The sequence below is a fragment of the Apium graveolens genome, chromosome 1 (genome assembly GCF_009905375.1).
Source record: "Apium graveolens cultivar Ventura chromosome 1, ASM990537v1, whole genome shotgun sequence".
NCBI lineage: Eukaryota > Viridiplantae > Streptophyta > Magnoliopsida > Apiales > Apiaceae > Apium > Apium graveolens.
This window is the reverse complement of record NC_133647.1, coordinates 5755272-5776343: the sequence shown is the minus strand read 5'-3', so window position 1 is coordinate 5776343 and position 21072 is coordinate 5755272. Positions and strand designations below refer to the sequence as shown.

The following is a 21072-nucleotide window of genomic DNA, read 5'->3' as shown; positions in this document are numbered from 1 at the left end:
GTTTCAAATGAATCTAGAGAACGTTTGGATCATGGTACTGCAACTCGGTTAACCAAAATACAAACGAGGTTTTAACATATTTTGTACTAAAATTCGATTCACAATCTCGTAAACTGTTTTAAAATCCCATGATCCACACGACACATCGTCTATTCCACGAAGGACGGGATTACAACTCAACAAGTCAAGAATTTACTAGGAGTAAATGTTGTAAGAAAGGTGAAAAGGGCAAGGTGGTTGAAGAAATTAAAGGGATATGTCATAGGATGTGAGCTGATCCCCTTCCTCCCTCACAATGTGATTACTCTATACAAGGATAGTGTGCTCTCTCACTCTACCCACGTTCCCTTGCCCCCCTCTTAGCTTCTTCCTTTAAACCCTTGTTGTACGGTACCCTCCTCCTCTACCTCTACATCTTCACACATTTATAAATCCTTTATATAAACCCCCATGAACACTCAACTCACTCTCACCCCTCTGCTCTTTACCACTTGAGCTTACTCTTAACTAGTTGTTAGTTACTAGTAAGTAGTTTGCAGAGGCCTCAGCTTATATCTTCTAATTCCTCTTTATCTAAATAAATAAATCATAGTTTAAAAGCAATGGAGATGTACGGGTACACTGCGCCCGAGTTCTATGGTATTGATGATCTTTTGGACTTGTCGAATGACCATATATTTAGTTCATCCGATACCACCACCGCTCACCACCACAACGCTAACTCCTCCGTTGATCATGCCTACACTACCAACACTACCGCAACTTCCTCTTCCTCCGCTATGCATTTCCACTCTGCCTCTGATTTCACCAACGAGATCTGCGTTCCGGTATCCTCATAATTCCCTTAAACTATCCTAATTTATTTTAACTTCGTTAAATTTATTTGCAAATCTGTCTTTCGGTAACTTCACAAGTATCTCGTGAACTAGTCATAAGCTGCACTCATATAATTTAGATCATACTAGTCTATTAAATGTTTAGGTAATCTCTTTCTCTTTTTAACTTAAGAATCACACTTAAGTACAGTACAGTGGCGGAATCAGAACAAAAGTTAATCAAACATTTAAATTAACTCGACATACCTTTGAAAATTAATACGGAAATTAAATAGTTCCCAATAGAAAAGAAAAGGTATAAGACTTTGACAGTTCGACTAACCTTTAAAAATTAGCGATATTTTTTATGCCATCGTATTTTCTAATTTTCGCGCATAAATGTATTAAAATGTTTCGGAATTTGGTTACCTGATCAATTAATTAATTGATGCAGAACGATGAAGTAGCAGAACTCGAATGGCTCTCCAACTTTGTCGACGACTCGTACACTGATTTTCCAGTTACAAATTTCAGCGGAGCGCAAAACTCCCAGTCACAGCCTCCATTCCAGTCCCGATCACGAAGCAAAAGATCTCGAGCCCCTTCGATAACCAACACGTGGACATCTTCATTTCCACCATCACATATCCCGATGCACGTCAACTACCATAATAATAATAACAACAACAACAATAACCACAACTCACCAATCTCCTCATCTTCCAGCTCCGACGCGCGGCGCTGCACGCACTGCGCGTCGGAGAAAACGCCACAATGGCGAACCGGGCCACTGGGCCCGAAAACATTATGCAATGCATGTGGGGTAAGATACAAGTCCGGGAGGTTGGTGCCGGAATATAGACCGGCGGCGAGTCCGACGTTTGTGCTGACTCAGCACTCGAACTCGCACCGGAAAGTTATGGAGTTGAGGAGACAGAAAGAAGAGCAGGACGGTGGTCATGGACGTCATCACCACCGCAATTATGAAGTCTGCTGACGTCATTGGAGGTGTACGTGTCGGTGTTTGGTTGAATGGTTAAAGTTAAATCAAATGTGATTTTTACTTTTTTACTGTTAGTTTTTGGTTTAATCTATTATGAGGAATTTATGGAGATATTAAGCTCTTTTTTATGAATAATATGGAAGTGATGATAATAGATGCTCGCTCAAGTATTGTAGAATCATTTTTAAATGCAATTTTACAACCTTTTAGTTTTAACTGGTACGTAGTAATTGATTTCTCCGTGTCTGATAGTAGATTTAAGAGAGAACGAATTACATGATATCAATTTTAGACAACTTATTGGGATAATAATTTGAGATTCTAAGCTCAAAAACATAAATTTCATACCCACAGGCCACACATTATATTACGGGAATAATATAATGTGTTATATTATTTATTTAGATAAAGAGGAATCACAGACTCAATCTCTAGTCTCTGTTCCACACCCTTAGTTTTACGTTTTGGTATACAGGAAATAGCCATTTGCCCCATCTAAGGTGCTGTCTTTTAGATTCAGATTTTCACAAAATCTAACCCAAACCCGACAAAATCTCACTCAAACCCGACCCGGTCCATTTCCATCCCTGCCCAAACCCGACAAAATCTCACTCAAACCCGACCCGCCAATTTCCATCCCTGCAGACAGACTCACACACACCAATATACATGCAAAAACACAAATTTAACAGAAAAAATTCTAAGCTCAAAAACACAAATTTCATAAATATCATATTGCAAAAATGATCCAAAATGCTAAGCTCATTTTAGGGTGTCACAGCCTCGATCTCTATTCCACCCTTGATTTTACACTTTTACTTCATGTTATAGTCTATAAAATGATACAACGAAAGTATTGCTGATCAGTATTATCTTATTATCAAAAAAAATTGATCAATGCCATATTTTGATTTTGGAATACAGAAAAGAAGCCAATGACACCATCTAAGGCGCAGTTTTTATAATTAACACTCTTCTGACTGGTAACCTGTGTAGACTGTAGACACCTGAGTTCAAACCGATATCCCATAATTGCTAATCTTCGTAACCTTTTTGCTAAGAGCTTGCCTTTCTCGCTTTGCTTCCGACCCCAGCTTTGAAACCTTAAAGGTAGGACCAAAAATATTAGTCTTGACATCATGTCATAAAAATATATATACAAGGCACGTTAATACTTTAGGTTCCAAGTATTTTCTTTTTATGAATATGATTGATGATGCAAGTCCCCTACCAGAGTCTAAGAAAGACAAAAATAGATATACCTTCTGAATGAAAGCATGGGCAAATAACTAGAGAAATATATACGAAATCATGGAATAACTAAGAAGCAGCATGGGCATTGCCAGTTTGCTACACAGCTACAGTATATAATTAAAACAAGGACATCTTCTTCAGAATACATGTCGTTTCTAGTATAGGTCAGACAATCCATTTAATGTTTTTCAGTTTTGTATTTATAAGATGCCATGCGGATCACACATTGCCAACTATAGAATTCTTACAAACATGACGGTGAAGTTTCTGTAATTCGATCAATTCATGAATGATTACTTGTTAACATTGATAGAAGTACTCGGGATCACAAGTATTAGGATCATGCGAAAATATGGGGTAACCACTTGGTAAAAATTTAGACATACCAAGAAAGTTTAGAATTTACTGAACAAAAGTTGCTTCATGTAATATTGTAGGCATCTTCCGGGCTTTGATTGTCTATCTAATGAGGGTTAGCTCATAACATACAACTTGTTTACCACATCGAAAGGCTCAAAAATCCTCGTGTCATTCCTATGATATAAAGACATATGCCGCCTTGCATTTTTCAGGGTATTTTATAGGAAGCACTGTGTATGTTATGTGTCGAAGGACAGTCCTTTTCACATATTAAAGCAGTATTTATAAGCTCTTTACTTTCGAAGAATCACCTTGCTTCGAAAATCGAATTCATCAGTCCTTTTATGGGAGCTAGCCCAGTGACTGTTTTGTCATCGTGTGTGCTCATGCTCAATATACCAATTCTCTAGTACATTAGGTTTAGTAGTCCAGTGGAAAAAAGAAAATAATTCCTTGTCATCCCACATGAATTGTTCTTCAAATGATATATATAATTCCTCATAGCCACATCAAGGTGAACGAAAAAAGAAAACAATAAAATACAATCATTTTACAAATATCACATCTTCCAAGGGACACAATTTTCACCAGGGGTTTGTGCTTTCAGACAGTTTGTAGGATGAACACTTAAGCACAATTTATAGGACAAACACTTTAGCACGATTTCACATCTATAGACAATACAAAAACACTATGTATGGAAATGATCCAATTATGCAAAGAAATTAGGAAACTAGAATGAGCAAAAAAAATATCATACACCACAACCTTAAAAACTTACTTCTGATCTAAATAGAGATGCTTCTCTTCTAGGTAGCTCTTTGAGTATATCTTTTAAGCCTGGAGTAAGAGAATAAAATGCATGCCATATTACCACTTCTAATTAGAAACCACAAAAGTCTAAAAAAGATTTAAATGAACGTATTGGTTTTTACTAAACTCGTACCTGCAGCTTCTCTCTCAATCTTGTAAGCTGTGCGAGTGACACCTTGGATCTGATTTCCAGCTTGTCTGAGAAATATAAAATTTCATGTGATGATATCTGATATATTCAATGACCAAAATTTAAATTTAAGGTAAAAACCTGAGTTTTTTCCTTCCTCGTTTCATTTCCTCTTCTGCTTGCAGTGCTCCCTTCTAAAAAAGATTTTAATTCACTAATCAGCCAAAATTCATTAATGTATTTAGGAATAGCTATTGTGAAAGAATGAAGTAAAAAATAACAAAAGAACAATATGCGACATAGTTAGGTTTTATACTATTTATCAACAAACAAATGCTATGGGCAAGATAAAGTGCAAAATCTGCCACCTCAAGAGTATCAATTTCAACTGTTTTTCCCGTCTTCCCAATTTTAAGCATGTACATGAACAGATTATCTGTATGTATCCTTGTAACAGCCACCCTAATGGCCTAATCTGCTTGGTAATGCAAAACCATTTATAAGCAATGAGGATCAATTTTAGATTGATCCATTTTACGATAATGTTGTAAATTTTAATACATTTTCCGCAAGAGAAAATCAATCTCTTCCCCTGTGAACATGGGAGGTTATTAAGAAGTACAATGTGATATTGCATCTTTTGTTGGCCTTTTATTTGCATGTGTAGTTGATCTGCTGCGTCTTCTAGGTGGTATACTTGGTTCCACTGTTGTCAGTGTAGTCGACTAGTCACGACTATTCATTTTCAAAGGGTTGATTTGCAAACTGTTGAAAAGTTGGCCGACTTGGGTAGCTAGGCGGTCGACTGGTTGCATGGGTAGTTGACAACCATGTCTGATCCTATCTTCAATTGACTTTGTTGTTAAATTAGTCTAAACAGGTGCAAGAACAAATTACAATAAAATTAAATCTACCAAATTTTTCCATATAGGCGACGGCCGACGAGTATATGAACATAACGTAATTAAATAAAAATATATAGTTTTGAAATTCGGGATAACTTTTTCCTAATTCTTTTGAAGGACATGACGTACCTTCTAATACATCTTCACTCTCTTATTTTCTTAAAACAATGTAAAAATCATACAGCTGGTTCAGGTAAGATAAGCCACTTAATATTTCTTTGTAAAAAAATAAATAAATTGAGGTAACATCTTACAGAAAATTTTAAAAAGAAGAAAATTTGTTAAAAAATTGTTAATTTTTGTGATTTTTTTTCAATTTACAGACTAAGAAAGGGGCAGATATTAAATAAGTTAAAATGGGAGCTAACAAGTTTCTCTCTCTTTGATCTTTTAATTAAATGTGCGAACTTTTAGCGTTCAATGAACTGGAGCTAGACTTCTATTATTATAAAAATTAACATTAACACTTTTAAGAGTTGAAACCCGCGGCCGAATAGGCTTGTTACAATACAACTTCGCCTTATAATACATCTCTACTTTCTCTTCGAATTTGATGTAGAATTTTAATATATTCGGATATGAAATGATAGGTGTTCATTTTGATATTTGTATAGAAATGTATCTGGTGATATATATAACTATGAGTTGTGATTTGCGAAATGGTTATGTTTGCATTTCACCACAAGTTAACTATCAATTTTCATGCAAATTACCCATCGACGCACCGAAGCAGCTGCTTTAACCTACAATAGTGACGATCAGCAAGAACGACGACATTTTGATCGAGGACTTTCATCCTCTTTCTTTTCCTGGAGAACGTGGGCCTTCGTAGTGACTTTTTTTATGACAAAATATTAAACAAAGTACTATCAATTGACATATATGTTCCAGTTTTATTACCCATCAAATACTCAATAATAGATGAATATGACTTCATACTTTTTATTAGAACACACACCTATATATACTAGCATATGCTAACTTGATATTGACATAAAAGCAGACAAACCTCCAAAGCTTCACCTTCTTTCTTCAGGCTCTCAATAGATTCTTTCAATCTGTTTACCTTAGCCTCCGCTTTAGAGAACAAGGTCTGGAGTGCAACAACAATTAGACAAGAAAAATTAGTCTCACACTTCAGGATTCAGCTGTAAGTACTAAATATATTCTGATAATTAAATTAAAATTAATGGTACACATGGTACATTCAATTATGTATATTCTTGTGTGTAGGATGTAATTCGAGTCGAGTCGAGTTTGTGCTTATTAAATTCGAGTTCGAGCTTTTTTTAATCGAATCGAGTCGAGCCAAAAAAAAACCGACCCTCAAAATTATGTCTGAGCTCGACCCGGATAATAAACGAGTCGAGTTCGAGCTACTCGCGAGTTTTCGAGCTTTTCGAGTTTTTTAATCAAGTTTTCGAGTTTTTAAACGAGTTTTCGAGCTTATTCCATTTGCACCGTATTTTTGCAAAAAAAATTATAACTTGGGTATTTTTGAAAAAACCCCAAAAATTAATTTTGTTAACGAAAATGAAGTTATTAAGTTATTATTTTATTTTAAAATTTAGATAGCAGTTATCGTATATTTTTTTTTGACAAATGTGGCTTATAGCCTTACAAATGAGTATCTGTTCTCATAAATCTCGGGGTGAGCGAGGATCAAACCCAGTACCTGAGACGACAGAGGATAAACTCTTAACCACTTGAGATATCCAATCGTGCTCAGTTATCGTATATTTAAACTAATTAGAGTTGAATTTTTCAAAAATAAATAAATTAAGCTCATATTTATCAACATTTAACTATAAAAAAAATTAAATATATTTTAACAAAATAATTCAATTCAAAATTTTTACCAAATATAATAAAACATAAAAATGCCGATATATTATGAAAAACTAGTAAATTAGTCTGCAAAACTAATTTTATTGGACAATTGAATAATAAAAATAATCGAGCTCGAGTTCGAGTCGAGTTCGAGTTTATCGAGTCGAGCTCAAAAAAACTCGACTCGACTCGACTCGAGTTTTTTATCGAGCCAGAAAATGTGTTCGAGCTCGATAACGAGTTCGAGTCGAGTTCGAGCCGGCTCGGTTCGAATTACACCCCTACTTGTGTGGAGGTTAGGTCATAGGTAAATATTTATCAGTATGGGGTTGGGGGGTATTAAGGGTTTGTGTGGATTTGTGGAGCTGCATGTTTGTTTGTGTTTTGAGTTGAATTTTCACAACCACAACCAGTTTTGGATTTAGGATAAGACCAAATACTTTGATAAAGTCAACAAGAAACGCTAAGAAATGACCAGTAGAGAAAACACTAAACCCTAGGGCCCTCAATGACAAAACAGTTATGTTTAATTGAAATTCTTTCAGTGAATTATAACAACAAACATCTACTCAACATGTAAGAATTACATGATTATATACAGACTCTAAAACACTGATCATAGTTAGAATAGATGATTAATAGTTCATAATTAGATAATCTTAGTGTAACGAACTAACAGTAGTACTTTCTAACAAATGCCACATATCATAATTCACCACCCTTGTCCCAAATAATTGACTACATTATTGAAAAGAACTTCTGGTAAACCATGTGCATAACTGGTCATATTTGTGTTCTCCGCTGTTCCCCCCACCACATGTTCTCAGGCAAAACAGTATTTTCTTCAATTATCTACAAGTGTACAAGATGTCATTTTGTAAGGACTAATATACTTACCTCCTCGCTAGAAAAAAGGCGCATTGACTTGTAATACAAGGCACGTCTGGGTTCTGCAAATAATAAAATAAGTTAGCTAATAGACTAATACGTTAAATATATATTTTGATATTGTACCCCTCCCAGACTTTGCCTTTTATGAGATTGCTAACCAGGTCACAATTGTTTTAGGGGTCCAACCGAAACAACAAATCATATTAAATATGTTTTTCTTTTAGACAAGTAACAAATATGACATTGAAGATACCAACAAAACAAATGTTGTCACTTCTTTTACACAAAATACAAACTTTTTACAAGTATAGAGGACAGAATGAGAAACCAAACCCAGGAACTTGGTGATAGGAGTGGGCTGCCTTACCACAAAGGCCATGGCGAAACCCTCAAACTCAAGACTATTGGTACTATTAGGATTTAATTTAATGATGTATATATAAGACATCATATTAAATGTAAAATTATGATAAATCTCAAACCAGCGTCTAAAATATAATAGGAGTATATCTATCATTTTAACTGGTCCCGATGTATATTACAAACTCTATAGCAACTGTATATATACAAGTTATGCAGGGAGAAGCAATATGGTGGCTCTAGTAGCCCCGATGGGTAGGGGTGTGCATTCGGCTCGGTTAACCAAAAATCGTACCGAATAACCGACATATTTTCAGTTCGGTTACCAATTAAGGAACTTCGGTTCGGTTTTCGGTAGCATTTTTCTGCTATTCGGTAATTCGGTTATTAACCGCGGTTAACCGAAAAACAGAAAAAAAAAATAACCGAATTAATAATATAATAATTATAATAAATATTAATATTTGTGAGTATCTACGTGTGTGTCTCTGTAATTGCACTTATAGTTGGCTAAAGCCGTGACTCTTACGTATTCTTATATGAATGTGATAGATGTATTAAAGCTCCGCTTGATAATTTTGTAGATTTATTGTCATATAATTTACTGAATTGATTTTGTTAACAAAAGTATGGTTGATCTATTGCTACTTGCTCCTGCAAGTCTCTAAAGTCCAGAGTCCAGACCATAAAAATAACTACTCTTTACAGTAGGAAAAAAACAGTGAATGTCCTAATCCTTCTTAATTAACAGAGAGAATATATCTTTAGTTTTAAATATTGGTTGTATTATTTACGTTTATTTCTTGTAATTTTTCATACTTCCAATACATATCGGTTTTTTATTTCAGTTTCCGGTAATAAAGGAAAAGAATATATCGGGTTGGTTAAAACCGAATTAATTTCGGTTCGGTTTTCGGTAGCCATTTTGGGTGTATTCTGGTTTCAGTTAACTGATTTAAATTCCGGTTTCGGTTAAAAACGATTTAAATTTCGGTTTCGGTTAACCGAATGCACACCCCTACCGATGGGGCTAAGTAACATCCTGTCACTAATGCTATTGCAAATCTTGACACATATATAGAAAGGAATAAAGATATACCAAGCTACTAAAATGAAGGAATGTTAACCGTGGTAGAACATACTTTTTGAAATTACAAGACCTGATGCAAGGACGACCCCGCTTGTCAGTAAAGGATTGGAAGCAGCAAGAAGTATTCCATCTACAATGAGATGATAGGAAATTCAAGTCATGCAAATACAACTGTTTGACATATTTAGAGTGTATCCATCTTTCAAAAGAGTTTTATAACTACACCAAAAGACCTTTAATCTTTCCAAATGCAAGATTCTCATATGCTTTGTAATCAGACTTTAGATCTTCCAGATGTTCCTGCAATCATGTTTTTGTTGTAATCAACCGCAAAATTTTAGAAAATATTAATTAGTAGAAATATGACATGCAATTTTTGATTGGTGACAATCTAATTATAGACTAATTCAAATTTAACAAATATAAAAATTGGAGGAGTTAGTCAACATTCTATAATACATAGCCCAACTGTTGAAATCACCGTGTGTCTTTCACAGGTACTCTGATGGTATATACAAGTTAATATATCTGGCATCCCTGGGTAAACATATAATATTTTGAAACAAAACATTTAAGAAAAAGTTGAGTAAAACAATAACACTGAAATCTATCAGATGAGAATTTGTCTAGAATTAAAACGATTACAAAGTATTGGTAGATCTCTTTTTAACTTAAAAACGTTAACATCATTACCACGCAGAAACTGAAAATTGCATACAAATATTATTTCATATGCTTTCCGAGACCAGGCATGTCAAAGGTTTATTGTGTGTCAATCTTCAAAATAATCACTTAAATAGCTCAAAGACTGCGCTGCATCCCAAATATATAATCGAGTAAATCAATCAGAAGGTTTCTTTTCAATAAACAAAGAAAGACGAAGTCTACAAATACCCTAAAATAAGAAAGTAGAGAGGTTTAAGAGCTGGAGCAAGCCACTTGTCAAAAATTTTAACACAGTGAAGTCCATGAACCACTGAAGGTCGACCATAATAACCTCAGTTTTCATATAGAGTAAAACCATGTCAAAAGGCATCGTGTCTAGCCAACTCCAACAAGAGCACTCTATTAACACGAGGATCATTACTCTCAATTCTGAGTCACGTGCACAGATTCTAAATTCTTCCCACTTTAAAACTCAAGACCTAGTCTTCTTAAGTAATTAATCAATTACTACTAAATTATTTTCTTCTAAATGTCTGTAGATTAGGTGATGAATGAACGCTTTTCTCTAAAGTTTGTTTTAAATGCCCTAGTATTGTGCATTCGATCCCTAGAGTAGTACAGACTAAACTCTCTACCTCCTCAAAATCTCAACCCTTTCCGTACATCATCAACACCCTCAACGGCATCATACCTCTTATTCCAAACTCGCAGAAACTCACCAACATACACAAAAATTCTCACCCCAATAGTTTCCCGAGCCGCAATTCAAATTACCAATCTACCCTTTTCATCTCCAATCAACTAATATTCGAATTCACACATATTACAATCAAAAAAATACATTCACACATGACAAAAACACCCCATTCCATTTCATTTCATTTCGCGAAAAAATATCGAAAAAAACATAAAAAAAAACAAACAAAAATAAAATCTTACAGCAGTAACAGAGAGATTAGCAGCAGAAGTATCACGAATCTGATTGAAGCGAGACTGGGCAAAAGAAACAGCGGAATCCAAAGAATCTTGAATGGTTTTCTGGGCGATTTGGGCCTGGTGGACTGCGTAGTCGATCCACACCATTTCTTCGTGGATCAGTTTGGTCTTGAAATCGTCATGTTTAGGGCTTGTTGCAGATGATGTTTCTGTTTCTTCCTCCATTGTCGTTGTTCCTCACTTTTCTCACAACTTTTTGTAATAATAATATTCTGGGTTTGTTTTAAAATATTTTCGTTGATTTTAGTTATTTGCAAATTTTGACGTAATTTATTAAAAAAATTGTGAAGTTTCGATGATTTTGTGGAGTTCATTAAAATCTTTTACATTTCAAAGAAATTTTAAAATATTAAAAATATTGTAGGAAAATTATCAAAATTTACCAATTGATAAAAAAAAAATTCATGAATTTTTTGGCACCACCAGGTTTTACTGGATTTTTTAAAATTCAAATGGAATATCACATAGTTTTTTATGAATTTTTTTAAAATCTATATTAAATATCGTCAAATTTTGATAACTTTTTTTGGGTTTAAATTAGGGACAGTGTTGTAAAATAATATTTTCGCTAAAAGTATAAGATAATAAAAAATTAGAAAGTCATTAAGGGTCCAAATAATATGTAAAGTAATAATTTCAGAATATATATATATATATATAAGTTACAAAAATCAATTTTTTTAAAATATAAATCAATAGTAGATTGTTTCTTCTTTGCACAAAAGCAAAAATTAACATCCCTAACTTTAGGTAAAGCATAAATTACTCAAGGTATGTTTTGTTCATGTCGTAATTAATAATAGTTAAAAGTGTTCGAGATTTGAAATGCGTCATTTGATGACATATTTGGGATGACATTGGTATTGTCTTGTTCACGATCAGTCCATAGGTGATTCCATAACCGGATCATTCTCGTTTGGATAATTTAAAATATTTCAACATACATCACTATTGTGCAATACATGCCTATATAATTATAAGACTAAGTCAAATTGACAACCCTAAAATTTAGTTGTATGATAGTCTAAATCTGTATTATATATTGTATTATTTGAGTCTGTAAAAAGTATAAAGATTAGACAGGAGTTGAATAAATCAGTTTTATAAAAAATATTTTAAGTCAAGATATTTACAAGTCACAGATCAAGTTATATAGAGAAGTCATTCGAGAACTCCATAATGACTTATCGAGAAGTCCAAAATGACCTATAGAGAAGTCTCAGAGATATCGACAAGTCAAATGAAGATGTGAAGATTGGATATATCGACAATTCAATTTATCATTAAAAATCTCAGAAATATCTACAAGTCAAAATGTATATAGCGATCTCAGAGATATCGACAAGTCATTTCTGCATATAGAGAACTCAACGATATCGACAAGTCAAATGAAGATGTGAAGATTGGAGATATCAACAAGTCAAAATACATATAGAGATCTTAGAGATATCAACAAGTCATTTCTACATGCAGAGATTTGGAGATATCGACAAGTCAAGTTCACTTATAGAGTACTCAGAGATCTCGACAAGTTAAAGACACTTATAGAGAACTTAGAGATCTCGATAAGCCATTATACTTATCGAGATGTCAGTTCTCTATAGAAAAAACTGAAAATCTCGACATGAAGCTCAATTACAATAATGCAGACAAGTTAAAGATTCAAGATTATCAATCAACAAATGATCTAACTACATATATTGAAAAGTCTACAAAAGCATCTTGAAAAGTGCAAGATCAAGGACCAAGATTAACTGACAAAGGAAAGTCACAGACTTGCAAGATTGTGTAAAGATCAACTAATCCAGAAATAGAAAGATTCAGAGTTAGCTTAGAAAAGGGTTTAGTACATCTTATTGTATGCTGTGTAAATCAGTGTTTTACTAATCTATAAAGTAAACACTAGTCCTTTATTTTTAGAAGTAACAAACAGATCTAAATTTTATTGTACTCTCTCAAGAAAGAAGCTGAGTTTTTTTATTTTAAAGAACTTAGAATTTTTAGCAAGACCTAACTTAATTATAATACAAAATTAAGTGAGTTTTGAAATACTGTGTTTGTTGTGCATGTTCTGTTAATTTTGTTAAAATAGTATCTCTACAATTAAACTACTTTGTTCACCACCTATCCAAATAAATTTTAAAAAGCTAAAAATAAAGAAAACACATCCCCCCTCTCTGTGTTGTACTCAATATCTAACAAGTGGTATCAGAGCAAAATCTGAAAGAAAACAGATAAAGATCTCGGAAGTATGAGTGCACAGAAGATAAGCAGTATCAAGATACCAGCCTTTAATAGAATCAACTATACACTTTGGAAAAAGAAAATGATATTGTTCATAAGGATGACCAATCCATTATATATCCAGATTCTCAAGAATGTTCCTTTTACCCCATGGAAAATGTTGATGAATCTACAGATGGAGATATGGTCATCCCATCTCATTTTACACTTAAGGCCCCTTTAAAATACAATGAATCTGAGAAGGAGAAAGTATCTCTAGATAGTGTTCTGCAATTAATTCTGAAAGAGTCACTTGGCAATGTCATGTACAATAACATTGTCAATTATGATACAGCCAAACAGATCTGGGAGAAGATAGAGATTTTGTGTGAAGGTACAGAGGAAGTTAGATCCAACCAAATGAGAATACTGGTGTCTCAGTATTAGGGATTCATGGCAAAGCCTAAAGAAGGAATTAGTGAAGTTTTTGAGAGGTTCAATAAATTGATAAATGACTTGTAGCTACATGATAAATATTATAAAGCTGAGGAGGTTAACCTAAAGTTATTACTAGCTTTTCCTGACCATCTTGAACAAAAAATATCATCTATTAGAGAAGGAAGAGATTTGAGAAGAATAGCACTGGAAGTTTTATACGGGATCTTGAAAACTTATGAACTTGAAATGTTGCAAAGAAAGTCATTAAAGGCAAACTATGGACATGTGATTGATGGTTCCATTGCCTTAGTTGTAAATGACAGTGAAGCAAGTGAAGATGAACAAGATACTCAAGTTCCAGTTATTCAAGCTGTGGAATAAAGAACAAAGGACCTCAGAAGCAAGTTGTTTTGGAACTGGAGAAAGATGAATACTACACCTTGGATGAGCTAAATGAGATGGACCAAACCATGGCTTACTTGGCTAGAAAATTCTCTAACATTAGAGTCAAGAAGCCAAGGTTTTTCAAAAACAAGGGACAGTCTTCCAACAACAACAATGGGAAACCAAAAGCTCAGTATAACTCAGCTAGCAAAGGTGGCTACAAAACTGGATATGTTGATAGATCAAAGATAAGGTGCTTCAACTGTGATGAGTTGGGTTGTAACGCCCCCAAATCCGGGGTCAAGGGATTTGGCCGTCACTATGAAACCTCAATGCAAATTAGCCTGTTTAATCAATAAATAAATGCAAGCGGAAGACATTTATCATTTATGACCCAAAACTAATCCAAGATCTTTAAGGTTACAGTTCTAGAAACAAGAAATTCAAATTCCATAAATAAATTTTTCACTTTCTTTTTCTTTTGAAACTCTTTTCAACAAATTCTTATTCAATACTAACCCGCTAGTATAACTTCGAAAAGAAGTATACTAGGCCCAGCTATAAAATAACATAACTATAACATAATATAATATAAACAACTTTACACAATAGAACTTACAGTAGTTCGCAACCCTGGACCAACCACCTTCCAAAAGCTTCTTCTTTGCTTCCTCGAATTACGCGGCTAAATAGCGCAAGTTAATCGTCACTGGAGGTTAAATTTGAAAACAGACAAGTATTAGCGAAAGAAATGCTCAGCAAGATCATTGTAATATATGTATGGTCATTTTGATATAAAACTGACATCTGCAATAGCGCAGAACATTTTAAAATCATAATTGCTGAAACATAAATTTATTAAAGATCCGGATAATTGTTTCTCACTGTGTTCAAAACTCTTTTTGATATTCTCGAGCAAAATGTTTCAGCAATACTTTGAATCTTGACGAGAATAAAACTCGTAAAACGGTGTTTACGAAAATATAGTAAACACCATCAACATGAACCAATGATTATGGAATGAATCATAAACTTTATTCAAAACTGAGCTCTTGATATTAATACTTATCATGTTGTCATATCAAATTAGATATTACTAAGAACTTTGATGCTCACAATATCCCATACGGAAGTCAACACCAATCATCTGTACTAATACCACCTTTGATATTTAGCAACAAACTAAGTATCCACAAAATCAGAACACAAAATCAGAAACTGAATCAAAACTGCATTTTGCCTTTAATCCAAAACAGAAACATTTGATAAATCATTTATTCTATGATTATAAAAAACAATATGATAATTTAGATTGGGATCATTCTCCGACGGACATACTATCACATGCTGATCAGCCCGTGTGATAGCACTGAGTCATGATTCGTAGAAACATGACCCCAAAAACACGAGTACTCAAGTAAAAGGCAATATACCTGCCTGTGGCAAAAAGTGTGTCATAATATTCCATATGACACTTAGAAATATCCCTCCGCTGGACTGTCCGTCCCGGTCACTTACGCAATTATGATCCAATCTTAAAACCTTTTATTGAGAGGGGTCATAATAATCGACACCCAAAATAATTTTATTCCCCCATTTACTTGGGTAGGAATACTCGCAACCAAATCATCTTTCTCAAAATTCAAAACATTTATAAATCCAGTAATTTGATAAGTAAAATCACTTAGCTATTCTGAACATAGAATAGCAGAATAGTACTTGTATAAACAGAATCATTTAATTCAGCGATATGTAAAACATTTATCTATTCTGAACTGAGAATAGGGAAAGCAATATTTGCATAAGAAGATTTAAAATAAATATCACTTGAACAATAAGTGATGATAGGGATACTTGCCTTTGGGTTTTTAGCAGTTAGTCACACTTGTAGAAACACAATTATCTCAGTCTGGCATCTCAAGGCCTTACCGTCTTTTATTTCGCTAAATCACTGATCTGCTGCTCATGCAGTGCTACAACCCAATATTCCATACTATTCAACTCTAGCATTCAACCATTCCATCTTGTCCTGATCGTCTTGAAAGACTCGTATCTATAATTAAAAGATCACACTTTAATCGTCTAATCGATAATTACTCGACGAACTACGGGTCAAAACTCTATCGTCTACCCATACGATAGCCACACACATAATTATAATAGTCAAACACAAGACTCTTGACCCACGTACGCACATAATTCACATAATATATAAGTACATAATCCACGTATCACATAATTCATATCACATATGACTCGGTTCATCAAAAGGTTCGACTCGGTACGTTTAAAACTGAAATCGGGTCAAAATACATATTTTAGATAAATAAGCAACTCAGAATGATTCGTAAAACAAGCGACCCTTCGAAACAAAAAAGATTTGGGTCTCGAAAGTATTTTTATTAAAAGCGAAATATTTTTCTGAGTCTATACGCGTTCGTTTCGTATTAAACAGACGAACATTTTATTTTCTACGAATAAAATACGAATAAATCAGAATTAAAAATGATTTTTAAATACGAATAAATACGAACGGTATTTAATTGATTTTTAAATACCTAAATATATTTTTAAAAACTCAAAATAATTTTTAAATCATTAATTAGGAAAAATCAGAATTAAAAATGATTTTTTCATATTTTTTGGAATTAAAATAAAATTAATACAAATTATCTAAATAAACTAATTAATTATCAAAATAATTAATCAATTTAAATGAATAAAATTTTCGTATTTTTGAATATACTAAAAGAAAATAATTTTTGGAATTTAAAATAATTAAGTAAATAATTTGTAGAATCTAAAATAATTAGTAAATGATTTTTTTTGAAGTAAAAGAATGATTTTAAAAAAATAGAAATAAAGTTTGGAATTAAATTTAAATCAGAATTATAAAAACAAAACAAAAAAACAGGTATTGGGCTTTTTAAGATTAAAAACGGGTTGAACATGGGTTGAATTCGGGTTAGTGGTCAGATTTTCGGGTCACGAAGAACGTCAAGAACCCAGGAGCTTCGCCGGAAACGTTTGCAGAATCCGGCAACTGCTCGGTGTACGGAGAACTCCAATCAAGGTCAAAACGGGATGATTTTATTCCGGTTTAACCTCCTATTTAACTACAGTCGTCTGAAGAACACGAATCCAGCAGTCAATTTCACCATCGATTACCAGAACACAGAATCCGGCAAGGCCGGTTGAAATCCAACGGGTAGGCCGGCGAACACCGCCACCGTCGATTTCGCAACTCTATTCAATGCTCAACATCTCGAATCATAGTTTATTATATGCAAAACATGCTCATAACAACAGAATTATCAACAACTCAGCATATAATTGGGAAAATCGAAAGTAAAATCAAAAATAATAAAAAGAATCCAAAACTCGATTATATCAATTAAGCAACAGAACAATACGATTAATTATATAAACAGACTCCAGAATTCAGGGCCAAACTATTGGTAACATCAAAATCATCAAGAGATTCAAGAACAGTAAAGCCCCAAATCCAAACAAGAACCCTAGAAATTGATTTCAAAATTTACCAATTGTTTGATATTTTTATTGATAAAATTAGATAGTAATCACCGAGAGCTTTGATTCCATTACTCGAACTGTAAAAACAGAAATCAAAATCACCTTCAAAACTGAGATTCGATTCCCTAGCTCAAGAACACCCCATGTTCTTCAGTTTTCTATTTTTCTGAAATTTTAATAAAATAATAAAATAAATAAAATTATGCAGCTATCTATATTATCTGAAAAATTAATACCCTAAAATCATTTAAGGGTGTTTTTTATTCCCATAATTAAAATAATTAAGCCCCAAAATAATAATTACGGGGAAGAATTTTAAAAACGATAATTTATAAAATTTGTATCAAAAATTCCCAAAAATTGTGAATAATTCAAAAATACAAAAATACTGGGTATTTGAAATACGAATGATTTTATAAAAATAAAAACATGTATTTTGTAGGGTTTGACGTCCTGGTGGGGTCCGGTCCGTTTAGTTTCGAAAAAACAAAAACGATACTTAAATTAACAGAAAAATCTGAACACGTATAAAATACATTTAGATGCACATAACCGAGATAAAACGAATACCTCGATAAAGATTATAATAAACACACTTCTAAATTACGGATCAATTCATATAAATTCAGTTTAAACACGTACGAGTATCTCATTGGATCATATCGGATCCGAAAATAGATTACTTAGCCGCTAAGTAATTATAAGAACGATACCATTTAATACTAGATTTGGATAATTATCAAAACCGGGCTTCTTATAAAACACTTTATACTAAAATAATGTAATAATATTCCGCCTTTCGAGAATACGGGTTTTGTTTATCTATTAAAACGTTTATCTTATCGAAAATTTTGCGCAGGGATGCGTACGGTTGAAACCGTAATCCGGATCGAAAAAGTTAAAACACGGAAAATGTCCGAAATTACCAGATTAGGTTAGAAAGGAGTTTTTGGAAGAATTTCGGGTTGTCAAAACGCAAAAATGGTTAAGGTTGGACGATTCATCGCTTTATAAAATAGTTTTATAATTACTTAGAAAATAATTAATAAATCCATATATTATCATAAAATCATATAACTGTCCAAAAATTACCAGAAAAAATATCACAATTATCTATATTTTATTCTGCACATATAAAATTAGAATACTCAAAGAATATCATATATAAACATCCAAAACATCACTCCAATTACCAGATAATTCACTAAAAATCACATAAAAATCACATTAACAATTTAAAATAATTATAATAATACTATCTGAAAATATGGGATATTACAATCTACCCCCTTATAAGGATTCCATCCTCGGAATCAGGAGAAGAAAGCACTAAGGGTCTTCTAACCAACTTCCCAATCTTGCATATGCAACTTTTCTCAAAATTTTCCAATAACACTGCAATTCCTTATACCACGCAGTTACCACGAAAGCTTCACTCTGTAACATTGTTCCATCCACATCCTTTGTCAATTCCTCAATGAAATCACTTTTACTGATCGCGAGAAAGAAGAATAGAGAAAAAGACAGAGAGAAAGAAAAAGAAAGAGAGATAAAGAGAGAAATAAATAAACAGATTGACTTCGTTATATGCCACTGATATTTTTATCTATTGCAGTTCACTGCTGCTGTTGGTAATCCCATCACATAACCCTACTTTGACTTGACCAGGATAACTCAGCTTAACTTGATTGGCAAACCTTCGAATATTTCAGATAATAAAATCATGGAATTTTAAAGAGAAAAGAATTTCATATCATAACGGGTGTTCCACCATTGTGGTTACCAAAAATCTGAATTTTTGAGAAAATATTGTTACAATGAAAGAATAACTGAGAGATCAATATGATCAAATGAACTTGGTGTTGCGTGTCCAAATTAAGACACTATTAAAGGTTGTTAACCTTCATGTATTCATAATACACACAAGTGATGGCGTCCCATCCAACTCCTATCACACAGACAGGTATACCTTATGTCCCCTATAGTTAGGGTTGTTCATCTCAGTCAGAATAAAAGGGATTCAAAATCAAATGAATAAAACTGAAAAGATTTCAAAGCTGATATTTCTGGAAAAAAATGAAATCCAGAAAACAAGATTCTGGAACAAAATGATTAAACGAGTGTTAGGGAATATATCCTCTAATAGATACCTCTTTTGAGAGAGGTCAAAAGAAATTATAGAAAGATAAGGTATTGCCAAAGTCTTAATACTTATCTTCTATTTGAACTCTTCTGTTGACTCGTTATCTGCTTTTAGACACTTCATCATGTTCCAAGGATATCGATAATCTTCATTGTCATCGAATTGTAGTAGCCTCGGAAGATTCCACAATAGAAGTTTGCAACTTCCAGGAGTTGATAAGTGGCATTTTATACCACTTAGAACGTCTTATAATGGCTTGAATTGAAGTCTTGAAATCAAGTATTTTGTGTATTTGATGCATTTTTCTAGTGTTTTTCCATTTCAGGGTATAACTTGCGCATGTAGGAAGAATTTATCAGAAATAAGCCTAGGGAAGTGCTTGGCATTGGTTGTGGAAAGTTAGGGGTAAAACACAGCAAAATCAGGAGCAGAATTCAGAATTTTCCAGAAGGTGCTTGGGCGCCAGCTCAGGATGCTGGGCGCCCGCTCAGGAATCTGGGGCGGCCGCTCAGGGACGAGAATTTTAATACTGAATTTTATAATCCTTATTCTGATGGACTTCTAAGATAGCTGGTTCTTGTGGGCTTCTATATAAGTAGTTCTCAGAGACATTTTACAGAAGCGTGGTATCAAGCAAGGAGCAAGGAGAGAAGGAAGAAGACCGTTTTAGCACATCACAGCGAAGAAGAGGAAGCATACGTTTTCTTGTGATTCTTTTATTCGTTGTATCAGTGGATGCTAGTTTTCTTTACTTTGAACCTTATTACTCTTGTGACGTACTCTGGTTTTAATAAGTATTTTTATTAGTTTATATTGTGTGTTATTATCATGTTTTTATATGAACCCATGGTGACGATGAGTTTTATCATGGGCTAATCGTGATCATGGGGTCATAACGGATTTACTATGGATTTATTTAGTTAGTTGTTTAATACCTTAGTGTGTGATGATTGTATGATATCTAGCATAGGTTGCGCTTATTCGTCTTATGTGCATCGCGAACATATAAGATAGTCTGTTAATCTCATGTGAAGCGACGGTGGATCTCGAGGTTTAGAACTTGCCATGCTAGCATAGGTTCATGTATGTGTATGCATGATTAGTGGGTAACTCTAACCATTTTACTTGCCCTGTGTAATCATAAAGAATAACTTGTGCTTAAATCGTTATGTTGTCAAATTTTGTAGACATATAGGGTCTCAACATAATTGATACCTATTCAACTTCTATCTTAATT

The 21072-nt window shown here is 33.5% G+C and overlaps 2 protein-coding genes across 2 annotated transcripts; one reads left to right on the top strand and one right to left on the bottom strand.

Annotated features, from left to right (window-relative positions):
- Positions 1-288: 288 nt before the first annotated feature.
- Positions 289-1972, top strand: LOC141660146 (GATA transcription factor 4-like). The gene is made up of 2 exons (XM_074467109.1): positions 289-827; positions 1270-1972. Exons 1-2 carry the CDS (start codon positions 603-605, stop codon positions 1810-1812), a joined length of 768 nt encoding a protein of 255 aa, XP_074323210.1. The 5' UTR covers positions 289-602; the 3' UTR covers positions 1813-1972.
- A 544-nt stretch (positions 1973-2516) lies between these two features.
- On the bottom strand, positions 2517-11333 carry LOC141660139 (RGS1-HXK1-interacting protein 1). Its single transcript, XM_074467103.1, has 9 exons — positions 11057-11333; positions 9685-9751; positions 9504-9581; positions 8008-8060; positions 6290-6373; positions 4517-4569; positions 4379-4443; positions 4214-4272; positions 2517-2921 (listed from the first exon to the last, which is right to left on the bottom strand). The coding sequence occupies exons 1-9, from the start codon at positions 11276-11278 to the stop codon at positions 2832-2834; spliced, it is 771 nt and encodes a 256-aa protein (XP_074323204.1). The 5' UTR covers positions 11279-11333; the 3' UTR covers positions 2517-2831.
- Between the last annotated feature and the right edge of the window lie 9739 nt (positions 11334-21072).